General features: G+C 39.4%; 1 protein-coding gene across 2 annotated transcripts in view; it reads left to right on the top strand.

Moving 5' to 3' along the window:
* adcy6a (adenylate cyclase 6a) overlaps positions 1-12570 on the top strand; it is a 58232-nt gene extending 45662 nt beyond the window's left edge. For both annotated transcript variants that reach the window (XM_079849773.1, XM_079849774.1), the window contains exons 10-24: positions 492-620; positions 784-812; positions 911-1058; positions 1993-2090; positions 3802-3889; positions 3972-4088; positions 4416-4577; positions 4674-4849; positions 6869-6892; positions 6994-7023; positions 7188-7320; positions 7433-7696; positions 8338-8542; positions 10014-10138; positions 10222-12570. In XM_079849773.1, the coding sequence (XP_079705899.1) occupies positions 492-620; positions 784-812; positions 911-1058; positions 1993-2090; positions 3802-3889; positions 3972-4088; positions 4416-4577; positions 4674-4849; positions 6869-6892; positions 6994-7023; positions 7188-7320; positions 7433-7696; positions 8338-8542; positions 10014-10138; positions 10222-10350 (1857 nt within the window). In that variant the 3' untranslated portion in view covers positions 10351-12570. The remainder of the gene's footprint in view (positions 1-491; positions 621-783; positions 813-910; positions 1059-1992; positions 2091-3801; positions 3890-3971; positions 4089-4415; positions 4578-4673; positions 4850-6868; positions 6893-6993; positions 7024-7187; positions 7321-7432; positions 7697-8337; positions 8543-10013; positions 10139-10221) is intronic.
* The last annotated feature ends 2622 nt before the right edge of the window (positions 12571-15192 follow it).

The following is a 15192-nucleotide window of genomic DNA, read 5'->3' as shown; positions in this document are numbered from 1 at the left end:
ATTATAAATGATGGATTTTAGGTCATGTTTACACAACAACGATGGATTTCTTTCGCATTTTTCATGTACAGACGAAAACATTGTCAAAACGATCCCCGTTCCCACAGATCCGCAAAAACTACTAAAACGCAGTATTATGCTGCTAGGCCAGTAGATGGCGCATGTGCATGACGTCACCGTTTTCACAAATTCTTGTTTTTGTAGTTTACACGGTATCATATTTAAAAACTTGCACTTTGAAACCCATTTTCTTTGCCCAAGTTTGCATTTTCAGGACCCCAAAACACCATTGCCATGTAAATGAACAGCCAAAAACATTAAAAAAAACGCATAAAAAGTTTTTTTTTGTTTTTTTTTGGGTTTATCTGCCGTTTTGGTTATCTGTCAAAACACGAAAATCATTTTAATATTGGTGCATCCCTAATTTTCCTTCATCATTATATTCAAGAATCTTGACCACAGTACTTTTCCTTTGCCCTTGACTGTTTCAGAAAGATGAGAAGGCCATGATGGCTAAGATGCAGCGCACGCGGACGAACTCCAACGAGGGTCTGGTACCGCGATGGGTGCCTGACAGATCCTTCTCCAGGACTAAAGACTCCAAAGTCTTCAGACAGATGGTGAGACCCCACATGACCTGTCGCTCAATCTGTCACCCACTCCCTATGGCACTCGCCTGATCGCTCTCTCGTGTTCCTTTAGCCGTCTTCGTATGTCCTCCTATATTACTCACAGATCTTTCTGATCTTCTTTGACTTATATTTGTTCCTTCTCTTCACTCAGGGCATTGATGAAACAACCAGCAAAGACAAGTGAGTGTTTTGTCTTGTCTTTTTGAGAATAAATGCAGTTGGGAAAGAAGAACGCAAAAGGCACAATTGTAACTGTTCTTCTGCTCACGAACACACAGCCGTGGTGCTCAGGAGGCGCTGAACCCGGAGGACGAGGTGGATGAGTTTTTGGGACGTGCCATTGATGCTCGCAGTATTGACCAGCTCCGCAAAGACCACGTGAAGAAGTTCCTGCTCACCTTCCAGACCTCCAGCCTGGAGAAAAAGGTCAGACTCAAAGTCACTGGCTGAGTTCCAGCTTCCCGTCCAGATCTCCCCACCCATTCAAGTTTAATTTAGCAGTGCCGATCGTCTAGCAGACTAACAGGATGGATGAGATCATCTGAGATCAAATGTCCTCCAATTTCCTGTTTGGTATTTAAGAAGGGGAAAACTAGGAGACTGAATTCTTTGGATTTGTTCAGAGTAGTTTTTAGCATGTCATGTGGTTAACAGGGTCATCTGGGTGATTACTCACCCTCAAGTTGTTTCAAACCTGTATGAGTTTATTTCTTCTGCTGAACATGATATTATAAGGAAGATATTTTGAAGAATGTCAGTAACCAGACAGTTGATGGACCCCATTGACTTCAACAGTAGAAAAAAAAAATACTATGGAAGTCAATGGGGTCCAACAACTGTTCGGTTACTGACATTCTTCAAAATATCTTCCTTTGTGTTCAGCAGAAGAAAGAAACTCATACAGGTTTGAAACAACTTGAGGGAGAGTAAATTATGACAGAATTTTCATTTGTAAGTGAACTATTCCTTTAAGGCCCGTTCACAACAAGGACGATAACTGTAACAATAACGATAAAGATATAGATCTAAAAAAACGTTCTGAATATATAAGAGAATAGCAAAGTCCTGCTATAACGATCATGACACAGAGGAACGATATTGTTGGAATCACTTCCAGCTGATGAATGATAAAAACATTGACAGCCAATCAGAATCCATTCTGCTTTAAAGCGCTCGAGCATTTAAAGCGGCAGACGACAGACCTGTAGCGCGCTTATAATAAACAGAACGATATCATACGCTGGTGTGGATGCTAATATAGTTATCATTGTAGTTCGTGGTGTACACAGCCTTCATATTTGGCACAGATTAGTAAGTCAACATGTTTTGATGATGTTTTATTTCCTTGTCTTGTTTCTAGTATTCTAAGAAGGTAGATGATCGTTTCGGCGGTTATGTGGCCTGTACGCTGCTGGTCTTCTGTTTCATTTCCTTTATCCAGATCGTCATATTCCCTCAGTGAGTGATCAATCCACACACACACACACACACACATACGTTTACTTAGCTATCTAAATGAGGACATTCCATACACTTCTATTGTTTTTATGTTATAGCTAGTTATAAATACTATAACCAGGGCTTTACATAAACACCCACCAAATGTGGGTATATTTCAGCAGTGGCGAGTAACAAACACAGTCACTCCTACTAACCACTTCCACGGGTTGAATTGTGTATATATATATATATATATATATATATATATATATACATATATACATATATAATATATACATTTTTCAATTGTCTTTTAAAAAGGCATCTGAAATAATAAACTAAGTGCAATGTCGAGTTGTCAAAAATATTGTTTTTATGATACATATCGACACTGAAATATCTGAAACGCTTCCAATACTAATTATCCACAGAATAGATAGACGGTATCTGTCTATAGATGTGCTCTGGCTCTCATCTCTCCGACAGCGAGTGACACACAAACCCGCCTCCCCTCACTCACTCACTTAATTAGCTCTGGATCAATATTGTTGCTGTTACAGGGCTTGCATTTCAGCATGTATTGCGCATAATTTTACCCATTGCCGCAGATTTTGTGCTCACACCCAAAGTGCGCTCACATAAAGCCGCCTCTCAATACTAAATTGAGTTATTTTTCGCTGCTTATTGCACTTAAAGAGTCAACCACACAAAATAATGTCAAACTGCCGGTCTTGGTGAGTATTCACGTAAACACAGTCAGTTATATTTTAAGTGAATGTAAACGGAAAGAAAACGCATGTGTAACAGTATAATGGATCCGTGTGTCAGGTCTTAAAGTGACAGCAGCCTAATATACCTGTTGCCAAATTAAGAAAATATTAAAAAATATCTATATGGCAGTTTTCCCCATGGTATCAATGTGGCCGGTGAAAATGCCACAGTGTCTGGTGAGCAAAAAAGTTAATGTCAAGTTAATGTAGCCCTAACCCTACATGTGCAGTCACATTTACCATCGCTCAGCGAAAAGTCACGGGCAAAATCCATTCGTTCCAAAAGCAATCCGTGCGATCAGAAGTTTCACAAGAGGAGGAAAAATTTCCCAATGCAGATTCCGTTCATGTTCACGTTGGTCACGCTATTTTGTCACGTTGACCAACAGCTGCTTGGTTTGAAAGGGACTTCTGTGTGAGCAGTGCTTCAGACATCGCTACGCTATTGACAGTCTGCTCATTAAGTCTGACGTCACACGTCACCAAATCAGATGCCAAAAGCAAGCAAAAAACAGTCTCACAGTGTGCTTTAAAACTACTGAAAAATCATCATTGTGAGTCTAACCTTTATATCAAAATCCCAGGTGGCCAGACAGTGATTTATCTTTTATGAATCTTTAAAACATTGGTGTCCGGGACGCCGTGAGCCCAGAGACTGTAGTAAATACGCCAATCCGTGAGTAATGAATTCATAAATGAATGTTGAAACAGTATTCTCACTTGAAACAAGTGGAGGTTTGGATCTGCAAATGGTATTCCTTACTTCACGATTCACTGAAATAATGTTGACCGCACATTAACCCTAAGATTTTTACAATTAAAAAACTTTATTTACTTCATACTGTTTTTACAAATGAGGACGTCCCCAAACTGACAGGTTTAGCTTACTGCTGGCAACATATTTGTCCCCAACTAACTAGTCTGAAACACGAGTCTGAAACCTCCTCTGTGTTCTGCAGTACTCTGGTCATGCTGGGAATTTACATCAGTATCTTCATCATTCTTGCCAACATCCTCTTCATCTGTGCCATTTACTCCTGCGTGAAGGTAAGCAGTCTACATGCGCCGCTTTTCATTCGCTCGCGTTTTGCAAATGTGTACGACTGGCCTGTATCTCTCTGTCTCGCAGCTCTTCCCCGCAGCCATGCAGACCGTGTCCAAGAAGATTGTTCAGTCTCGCACCAACAGCACACTGGTGGGAGTCTTCACCCTCATCCTCGTCTTCATCTCTGCCTTTGTCAACATGGTAAGCAGAGCTGCCAAATCACTTCGCACACAATAGTAGTGTTTCTAACACTTCAGCTAACAATCTGATTTCTTCCAAAGAGACCGTATGATCACAAATGTTGCTTTAAAAGAACAGTTCTGTCATCATTTACTCGCCCTCATGTTGTTCCAAAACACGTACTTTCTTTGGCCTACGACAATAAGATTAATGATGACCAGGGTTGTCAAGCTCCAAAAATGGCAAAGCATTAGAAAATGAGTGCAGTGAGCTCATCCTTTAACTGCCTGTAGCTGTATAACGATTGTATATTTTGTAGCCTGAGTGTGTGTTTTGTGTTTCCTGCAGTTTTCCTGTGACACACGGAAGCTGGTGGACTGTGTAGCAGAGCGGTTTAACTGGTCGTCGTCAGAGATGGTGACTCCCTGTGTCATTCACAACTTGTCTCGCTCCGTAGCCAACGGCCTGGATATCTGTGTCAGCGACACTCCCTCCTGCCCCTTCCCCGAGGTAAAAAGAGTGTGTAGTCACACCAAGATCGGAAAACTGACACATTACAGGTTTCATGCTGACTCGTCCTGGTGTTCACCTGATGTTCTGCTTCAGTATTTCAGCTACAGTGTGCTGCTGACCCTGCTGGCCTGCTCCGTGTTCCTGCAGATCAGTAGTATAGGGAAGCTGGCTTTAATGCTGCTCATCCAGCTCACTTTCCTGCTGCTTGTGGAGTGGCCAGAGGTGGCGCTGTTTGACAACGCAGACCTCTTCGTGACGGCCAATGCCCTGTAAGTACCACTGCCGGCCACTAGAGGGCGTCAGTACTGCTCAATCTCAACAGAGAGAAGTTGCTTTGAAGTGGCTTTATGTTCTGATGAGAATAGAGGGCTGGAGGGATGATGTATTTTTGTAGGCCAGAAACGAAAAGTCAGGTTTTTTTTTTTTTTTTTAATGGTTAAATGGTTTTATTCTACGACATAATACACACCAGTAATACCCCACTCGTGATTTCTTTTAAAGCCTAACAACTTGCTAAATGGTAATACAGGGAATAGAGTCGAGCAACCGTAGTGTAGTTCGTTATCTCTATAGACAAAACGTGCAAGTGTCATAAACTTTTGTTTATCCCAGAGCTTATGTTTTTTGCAATAATCCAAAAGCCAATGGAAAAATCCTATTCGGTGGAAACAATGTGATGCTAACTTCTGGGTTGGTCTACAAAAATATGTCATCCCTGCACCTTTGAGCCTTAATTTGATCTGACTACTTGTGGCCTGTTGATTGTGATTAGTTTAAATAGTATAACATTGAATTATGTTAATTTAGTAATAAACGTATTAAATACTGTAGTTTGTGGATTGTTGTTTTAGTATTATTTAAATTATAGTATTTAGATATATTTTTAATTCGTTTTTATTTTTTGCAGTTTTAGTGATTTCGGTAACACTTTACAATAAGGCTCATTAGTTAACATTAGTTAATGTATTAACTAAAATGAACTAACAATGAGCAGTACATTTGTTACTGAATTGGTTAATCTTTGTTAATGTTAGTCAATAAAAATACAGCTGTACATTGTTTGTTCATGTTAGTTCACAGTGCATTAACTAATGTTATACCATGGTCTGGGTGAATACTCGATTCTGATTGGCTGCAGGGTGTCCGTTAAAAAGTGATAATGTACACCTAAATAAACCGTCAGGCGTAACCAAGGAAACCAAGTTATTGTTTGTAACTTGTAACTTTAGATTTCGATTGTAAAACTAATAAAAATATAAACTAATGTTTTAAAACTGTGTTATTTGGCAAGTGACCATGGTATAAGCGGGTTAATGCCCTTCGAGGTGTCCATTATCAGGTTTTAATGGACTTCGGCCTCCGCTGCGCGTCGGACGGTTCACGCCTCACCGTCGTCCATTAAAACCTGATAATGGACACCTCGTCTGGCATTAACCCTTACTTATACCATGGTCTGGGTGAATACTCGATTCTGATTGGCTGGAGGGTGTAAGTTAAAAAGTGATAATGTACACCTAGGAAAGGCGTTCTGCGCTGTGGCCACGTTGCTTTGCAACGCCTGTATACGGGAGATATTAAATAGTGCGCTCGACTTAATAAATAAAAACCCTCACGATTTTTACTCTAAAACACATTAAAGTATTATTAATTGATTAAATATTTCTTTCTTTCGTAAGTGACCATGGTATAAGCGGGATAATGCCCTTCGAGGTGTCCGTTAACAGAAATGAATGGACTTTGCGGAAGCGTCGGACGGTTCACACCTCCGCGTCGTCCATTAATTTCTGTTAATGGACACCTCGTCGGGCATTATCCCTTACTTAACAAATACAACATTTGATTTTAATAACGTATTAGTACATGTTTAAATGAATATTAACTAAGATTAATAGATGCTGTAGAAGTATTGTTCATTCTTAGTTTATTTTAACTAAGGTAGTTAACCAATGAAGCTTATTGTAAAGCGTTACTGTAATTTCTGCTTTTATTATTAGTTTTTGTTGAATATTTAGCTTTAATTTATTTTATTTCATCTTTATTTAAGTTAATGGAAATTATTGAATAGTTTAAGTTTTAGTTAACAATAACTAGAGTGGTTTGCAATAATAGTTTTACTTTTTGTTCCCCCAATACTGAAAATGTGGTTCTATCTCTGATTTGAATATTCAGTTTGTGTATTTGTCTTAAAAATAAATGCTGTAAGGTTTAATAATTCTTGCGAATACAATGTGTACTTCTGCATATGTTTGTTCATTAAAACAAGTTGTTCTTTTTTTCTTTTTTTGTAGAGTTTTCAATGAAACTCTGCCATGGTGAGACCTATATTCATCTCTTATGCTTCCTATTAATCATATATGATCATTTATTGTTTTTACAAGCTCAGAAATGATTAATCTTTATGGTTTTCCCACAGGTCCAATCTCAATACAACTACTGAACAGTGGTATGTCTTAATAGACTTTTTGAGTTTTTAATTATTTGAATTGCTTTGTATGTTTACCTGTAGACACTAAATCTTTCTTGTGGTTGTGTGTGCTGTATTCTGTTACATCCATGCTGTGATGTAAATAATTGATCCTGTGGCTGACCCGATCTCTCTTGTTGCAGCACTTTCAGGGTGACTAAAGTGTCCCTAAAGGTCATGACCCCAGTGATACTCACTGTATTTGTACTAGCACTGTACCTACACGCCCAGCAAGTGGAGTCAACAGCTCGTCTAGACTTCCTTTGGAAACTTCAGGTCAGGATTTGAATCTACGTTATTAGTTGAACTAAGATATACAATAGCGTGTGTGACCAAATATAATTTGTTCATACAATACCTTCAGAATTTGATATATGTGCTGTAATAGGCCACAGAAGAGAAGGAGGAGATGGAGGAACTTCAAGCCTACAACCGTCGGCTTCTCCACAACATCTTGCCCAAAGATGTGGCCGCCCACTTTCTAGCTAGAGAGAGGAGAAACGACGAGCTGTACTACCAGTCGTGTGAGTGCGTGGCTGTCATGTTCGCCTCCATCAGCAACTTTTCCGAGTTCTACGTGGAGCTGGAGGCCAACAACGAGGGAGTGGAGTGTCTGAGGCTCCTCAATGAGATCATCGCTGATTTTGATGAGGTTAGAAGGCTGGAGATTAATGTTTGAAGATGAGGGATTAATGAGGGAATCTTAAATTATTAAACCAATCTGTGTGACGAATATGAAAACATCTTGGCTTGGCTTTTTTACTTGAATACACTACCATTTAGTTTGAGGTTGGTTATATATTTTGAATGCTTTTGAAAGAAGTCTCTTACGCTCACCATGGCCGGAAATACAGTAAAAACAGTAATACTGTGAAATAATATTACAATTCAAAATTACGTAGTTTACTGCAATATGTGAATTTTTTCCTGTGTTGGCAAAGCTGAATTTTCAGCATCATTACTCCAGTCTTCAGTGTCACATGATCCTTCAGAAATCATTCTAATATGCTGATTTGCTGCTCAAGAAACATTTCTGATTATTATCAATGTTGAAAACAGTTGTGCTGCTTAATATTTTTGTGGATAAATATTTTCAGGATCAAGTTAAAAAGAACAGCATATATTCAAACAAAAAATCTTTTGTTACATTATAAATGCCTTTACTGTCACTTTTGATTAGTTTAATTCATCCTTGCTGAATAAAAGTGTTCATTTCTTTCAAAACAAAATCTCACTGACTGTACATTTTTGGAAGGTAGTGTACATCGATGAAACCCTTTCTCACTATTACAGATCATCAGTGAGGAGAAATACAGGCAGCTGGAGAAAATAAAGACCATTGGCAGCACCTACATGGCAGCATCTGGCCTCAATGACTCCACCTATGACAAGGAAGGCCGCTCGCATATAACCGCTCTGGCCGACTACGCCATGCACCTCCGCGAACAGATGAAATACATCAATGAGCATTCCTTCAACAACTTCCAGATGAAGATCGGTAAGCGTCAAAACCTACAGACTCACATAGGAGTCCAATGTTCACTGATTATTTATTAGAAACAGTTGAAAATGTTTGGTTTGCCAAATCAAAGTCATGTGGTGCAACCAAGTCTCTTAAAATATCAAATAATTTGATATTGTTGATATAAAATGTAATGTGACTCCCCACAAATAAATGGTATTTTGATTAAGATGTGCACGCATGTTTTTAAGGTGTAAAAAAAACAACTTTATTTTAAATTGTTTACACCCAGTGTCATTGTTAACTAAAACTATTAAAAATGTTTTTGTTAATTGAAGTAAAGCCGAAATAAAGAACAATATTTGATGGAAGAATATAAACTTTAAAAAAGCGTTAGAAATTACAAATGTTGCTTTGGCAACTACCTGGAATCAAATAAAAGGATTAAAACTAAAACTGAAATAATAGATTAAATTTAAATATTTAAAACAAAAACTAATACAAATGACAAAGCACATAACAAAGTTACTAAACCTTAAACTGAAAAAAAAAAAAAAAGTTAATTCAAAAATATGAATAAATACTAAATAATACTAAAAGAACACTGGTCACACTTCATGATGCCACATGACATTCATTTAAAATTAAGGTTTTTCAAAATCATTTGAAAAAAGCATGAATACTGAGGGCACTTTCACACTGGCAGTTTAGTTTGAAACGGGGCACGGTTTGCAGGAAAAATTGGTAATGTGAAAACTGTCACGTGGACCCGGGAGCGCACCGGAGTACCGAACCCGAGCCTGGAGGAGGTGGTCTGAGTTCGGTTGCACTCGAACTGTGCCGCGATTCGCGTGAATGTGAAACTCGGGCTGAATCCGAAATCGCATACTTCTCTACTATATAGTATGTGAAAAACAGTATGTGACAAAAGAAGTAAGTCCGACATCATTGGACTCATAAAAAAGTAGGCAAAACTATATACTATACAATAAACTGCATACTATGGACACTTTACTATCCCATGAGGCCAAGGTAGAGGATTTATGAATGGCAGTGATGCTGGTAGTTCCCATGATAGCATGGTGAATGTAGTATGTTTACCAGTTCACATTCGTACTATACACATTTTTGTGAATGGATTTGTGAATGGCAGTGAAGCGACGTAACCATAGAATGTATAAAACAATGGACGTATTGTCCGTGACGTCACCCGTAGGTTTCTGAAGAGCATTTTTTGAAGCCCAAAGTGGGCGGAGCCGGCCATTGCCATCTTGTATAACCGAAAATGGCCAAAGAGACGGGATTAGCTGAGGTGACGTGACGCTAGCAGACAAACGACTAGCATAGCCACTCAAGTGGCCACGCCCTTAATTATGCAGAACTTTAAGGCTTAATATAATTTAAACGGATGAAATCTCTCTCTGACTCGGACCTCGGCAAACGTGCCCAGTGTGAAAGCCCCCTTAGAGTACATTTCTAAGAAGTTGGCATATGCATGTGTGTGCAGGGCTGAACATTGGGCCAGTGGTTGCTGGAGTTATTGGAGCCAGGAAGCCCCAGTATGATATCTGGGGAAACACAGTAAACGTGGCCAGTCGGATGGACAGTACAGGGGTCCCGGACCAGATTCAGGTAAACCTTCAATCCTGTCCTCTACACAGTGTCGTCGTCATCCTGAGTAAGTCACGTAGAAGTGATTTTCTGGTATTTTACAGGTGACCACAGACCTGCACCAGGTGTTGGCCAGTAAAGGTTACCAGCTGGAGTGTCGAGGGGTCGTAAAGGTGAAAGGCAAGGGTGAGATGACCACTTACTTCCTGAACAACGGACCTCCCAACAGTTAGCAGTGCACTAGAATTTCTTTGGATTCCCACAATTCCCCAGAGAGGAGGATTTCTCCAGGCAAGCTGAAGACAAACAAGTAGCCATCGCCATCACTTGAAGAAAGAAAACAAACAAAAAAAAGGAAGATTATTGAAAAAACGAAGCAGACTCCACACTGGAGAGTCGTGGCGGTCGTGGATATGCCTGTGCACCTTGAAGGACGATTGTTTTTAAGCCTCTCCCTCGGGCTGCTTGAAAGATGCAAAGTCTGTTTATTTAATAAAGGCCTTTATTTGCCGAAGAAAAACGCTGTACATAAGGCATTTTCTCCAGTTTTATTTTTGTGACTATTTTTTTTTCCCCTGTTATTTTTATTTCAGGAGAATATAAATACAGGTACTCATGTTTCGTTCGGAATTCCTTATTTATTTTGATCTTGATGTTTTGTGCAAAAAGTCCTTTATGGAAAAAAGTTGGAAAACACATACACATTTATACCGTACATAAACATGTACGCTCGTATATTTGTGCGTGTACGAATACAGTATCTGTATAAATTATAAAGAGAACTATTGACCAAAGACCAAAGTATTTAATAGAAAAGAAGTTTGCGGAAGTTTTGAATCTTATGTAATGCCCTGACGCCCTCGATTTCCCTGTTTTTATGGCGTTTTATCATTTGAAGTAAATCACACTGATTGACCAGCGATCTCTGTCACTGGCAGAGCCTTGTGCTCTGGATCATATGAAGGATTGAATGATTTAATTTAAAGTCTTGCTTTTCCTTAAGAATGACAAATTCTAGATGGAAAAGTGTGTGGAAAGCTGTGGAACAGTAGTTTTTTTTTTTTTTTTTTTTGGGAAGTAAGACCAGGTCTGGGCCTTTAACGTCCTCAAGGAAGACTTCAGTTTAGTTTTGTGTGTTCCGTCAACCATTTCTTCTTTTTTCAAAGAAGTATTTTTGGTACAAAATAAAATAAAAGGAAAAAAAGAGTTTTTCGGAGGCATCTGGGGAAAAGCCACGGCATTGGATACCACGGTACAAGACAGTTTATCGAAATCCAATTCATTCTAGAAGGACTTTTTTTAAAAATGAAAGAAATATATCTATAAATTATGACTGAATACTGTGCTTTGTAATCTCGAAGGGGCATAACTCTTTTCACTGTGAGGTTTCTATGATACGACTAGCTGCTTTCTTGCCAAACTAAACAGCTCAAAAGCATGTCTGATTGTGGTATCTTCTCTACGATTTTTGTTTGTTTGATTCCCTTAAGTTTTAATGTTTGGGTATTTTGTATCACCTCTGTATCCGTTTTTATTCCTATTCTGGTTGTTCTTATCTGTTTGATTATGATTCCATTCCAGCTGAGGAGAGGGAACAAAGACTTGAGAATTGAGACGTTCTAGCAAGTTGGTACTAACTGATCAACTGCAGTCAGTGACGTACGAACAATATTCCCTCCACTCCATCTCTTTAAGGAAAAAGCCACATGGGGAAATACATAATCAAAACATACACTTCAAATTCATTTAGATGTACTATAATACTTAACAGTTGCTAGCCTGCTAATTGCTAACATAGAACCAATAGAGACTTACCGTACACTGCATGCCTGCAGTGCGAATTGCAGTGCATTTGCCTTAATTGAACAAACTTCAGTATATGATAACAGTGCCTCTTTAAATCACACGCTAAAACCGCGCAATTCACCTGTTTGATGCAACCCATTACAGCAACGTTTGTTAACTCGGTCACCTCTTTCAGCGAATTGACTTGCATGATGGCCAAAGCACTGTCTTTCTCCTGCTGTGTGTTCTTCACTTATTGAAAACTTGCTGTGATAGAAGCTTGGTCATTGCATGTCAGTTGGTCACGTTCGTACCAAAGGCAGGGCGCCCCGTTGTTCCGTCCAGTATGTGCAATAAAAGCGTGCACGAATGGAGATTCAGCGTGAGGGAAGGAAACATACTATCTGATGTACTGTGAGCAAGCAGGAGTGTATTTTAGTACTACTGACTCTCACACTGGGGCCTCTGTCTAGATCAGGGCTGAACGACTCCTGATCGTTTCTTATTTTTCATTTACCTTTTTGTTCGTTTGTTTGTTTGTTTCATTTTTTACTTTAGTTGAAGGATTAGAAAAGGGACACGCTTTTCAACTTTGCAAAGGAAAGTTGAGAAAAGACTCTTGAATATAGACAAACTTTTCCCCTCAAAATAAAAAAATATCTGTTTTATTTGTTTTTTGTGATTGCTTTGTATTGTGGTTTTTGTTTAAAGGGATAGTTCACCCAAAAATTTATATTCTGTCATTTATTCACTTTCATGTCGTTCCAAACCCATTAAGACTTTCGTTCATCTTTGGAACGCAAATGAAGATATTTGTAATGAAATTTCTGTTCCTCCATTGACAGTCTATGCAACTACTGCTTTGACGCTTCAAAAAGTTCATAGAGAGATTGTAAAACGAATTAATTGATTAAAACAAACGTGCTGCGTAACACGAGAATGAACCTCATTGGTTCTTGCTGAAGCTCAAACGAGCTGCGTAATGCTGGGTACACACCAAAAGATAATCGGGCTGATTTTGGGCCGATTTCCCCCCTTCCGACAATTCTAGCTATGTCCCGAACCGATTATCTTGATGGTTCAACAGATTATCTTATCATATTTTCCCTTGGTGTGAGGTGTGTTAGCCGCCCCGATCGCGAATCATAAATATTCAACATGTTTAATATTTACGATCAGAAATCCTGATGTGTGGGGGGAGGACAAACGCGCGCAAGCTCTGGAAATTATCACGTGAAACGAAACAATATCCAATCAGAAAGCGAGATGATGGACGACACAGTCATTCTCACACACACACTTACTTCAAGGACGTTGAGTGTTAAGGGTTCAGTGAGGTTAGAGGGATTAAATAACTTTTTCTAAAGAGATTAAATAAAGACAATAAAGAATGAATATATTTCAGTATAAAAGGTTATATATAATGGTGGGTACAATGGTTTTTTTCACATGAATTTTCTGTGAAAATCATTCCAAACACTACCATCGTAATTTCTTCCTGCATATCATCCGCCATGCTCATGAGATTTTGCGAGATTTCCTGTGTTCACAGTCGAGATTCTGGTTGAAAATCTGTTCGTGTGGTGTGCTGTCTTTGTCACATCATGGCACACCACACACTATAGGAGCAAAACGCTTAAATCTAGGATTTTTTGTCCTCATGTTTGTGGTCTATCACATTTTTAAAATCTTATAAGATGTAAAAAATCTAGAATGAACCTCATTGGTTCTTGAGGAAGCTTAAATGTGCTGCGTAACACGAGAATGAACCTCATTGGCTCTTGAGGAAGCTTAAACGTGCTGCGTAACACGAGAATGAACCTCATTGGCTCTTGAGGAAGCTTAAACGTGCTGCGTAACACGAGAATGAACCTCATTGGTTCTTGCTGAAGCTCAAACGTGCTGCGTAACACGAGAATGAACATCATTGTTTCTTGCAGAAGCTCAAACGTGCTGCGTAACACGAGAATGAACCTCATTGGTTCTTGAGGAAGCTTAAACGTGCTGCGTAACACTAGAATGAACCTCATTGGTTCTTGAGGAAGCTTAAATGTGCTGCGTAACACGAGAATGAACCTCATTGGTTCTTGCTGAAGCTCAAACGTGCTGCGTAACACGGGAATGAACCTCATTGGTTCTTGCTGAAGCTCAAACGTGATGCGTAACACTAGAATGAACCTCATTGGTTCTTGAGGAAGCTTAAACGTGCTGCGTAACACGAGAATGAACCTCATTGGTTCTTGAGGAAGCTTAAACGTGCTGCGTAACACTAGAATTAACCTCATTGGTTCTTGAGGAAGCTTAAACGTGCTGCGTAACACGAGAATGAACCTCATTGGTTCTTGAGGAAGCTTAAACGTGCTGCGTAACACTAGAATTAACCTCATTGGTTCTTGAGGAAGCTTAAACGTGCTGCGTAACACTAGAATGAACCTCATTGGTTTTTGAGGAAGCTTAAACGTGCTGCGTAACACGAGAATGAACCTCATTGGTTCTTGAGGAAGCTTAAACGTCCTGCGTAACACTAGAATGAACCTCATTGGTTCTTGAGGAAGCTTAAACGTGCTGCGTAACACTAGAATGAACCTCATTGGTTCTTCCTGAAGCTCAAACGTGTTGCGTAACACGGGAATGAACCTCATTGGTTCTTGAGGAAGCTTAAACGTGCTGCGTAACACTAGAATGAACCTCATTGGTTCTTCCTGAAGCTCAAACGTGCTGCGTAACACTAGAATGAACCTCATTGGTTCTTGAGGAAGCTTAAACGTGCTGCGTAACACTAGAATGAACCTCATTGGTTCTTCCTGAAGCTCAAACGTGTTGCGTAACACGAGAATGAACCTCATTGGTTCTTGAGGAAGCTTAAATGTGCTGCGTAACACTAGAATAAACCTCATTGGTTCTTCCTGAAGCTCAAACGTGTTGCGTAACACGAGAATGAACCTCATTGGTTCTTGAGGAAGCTTAAATGTGCTGCGTAACACTAGAATGAACCTCATTGGTTCTTGAGGAAGCTTAAATGTGCTGCGTAACACTAGAATGAACCTCATTGGTTCTTGAGGAAGCTTAAACGTGCTGCGTAACACTAGAATGAACCTCATTGGTTCTTCCTGAAGCTCAAACGTGCTGCGTAACACTAGAATGAACCTCATTGGTTCTTGAGGAAGCTTAAATGTGCTGCGTAACACTAGAATGAACCTCATTGGTTCTTGAGGAAGCTCAAACGTGCTGCGTAACACGAGAATGAACCTCATTGGTTCTTGCTGAAGCTCAAACATGCTGCGTAACAC

This window comes from Squalius cephalus, assembly GCF_949319135.1.
Source record: "Squalius cephalus genome assembly, chromosome: 18".
In the NCBI taxonomy this organism is placed as follows: Eukaryota; Metazoa; Chordata; class Actinopteri; order Cypriniformes; family Leuciscidae; genus Squalius; species Squalius cephalus.
The sequence above is the reverse complement of the archived record's forward strand: the minus strand, read 5'-3'. Positions and strand labels throughout refer to the sequence as shown.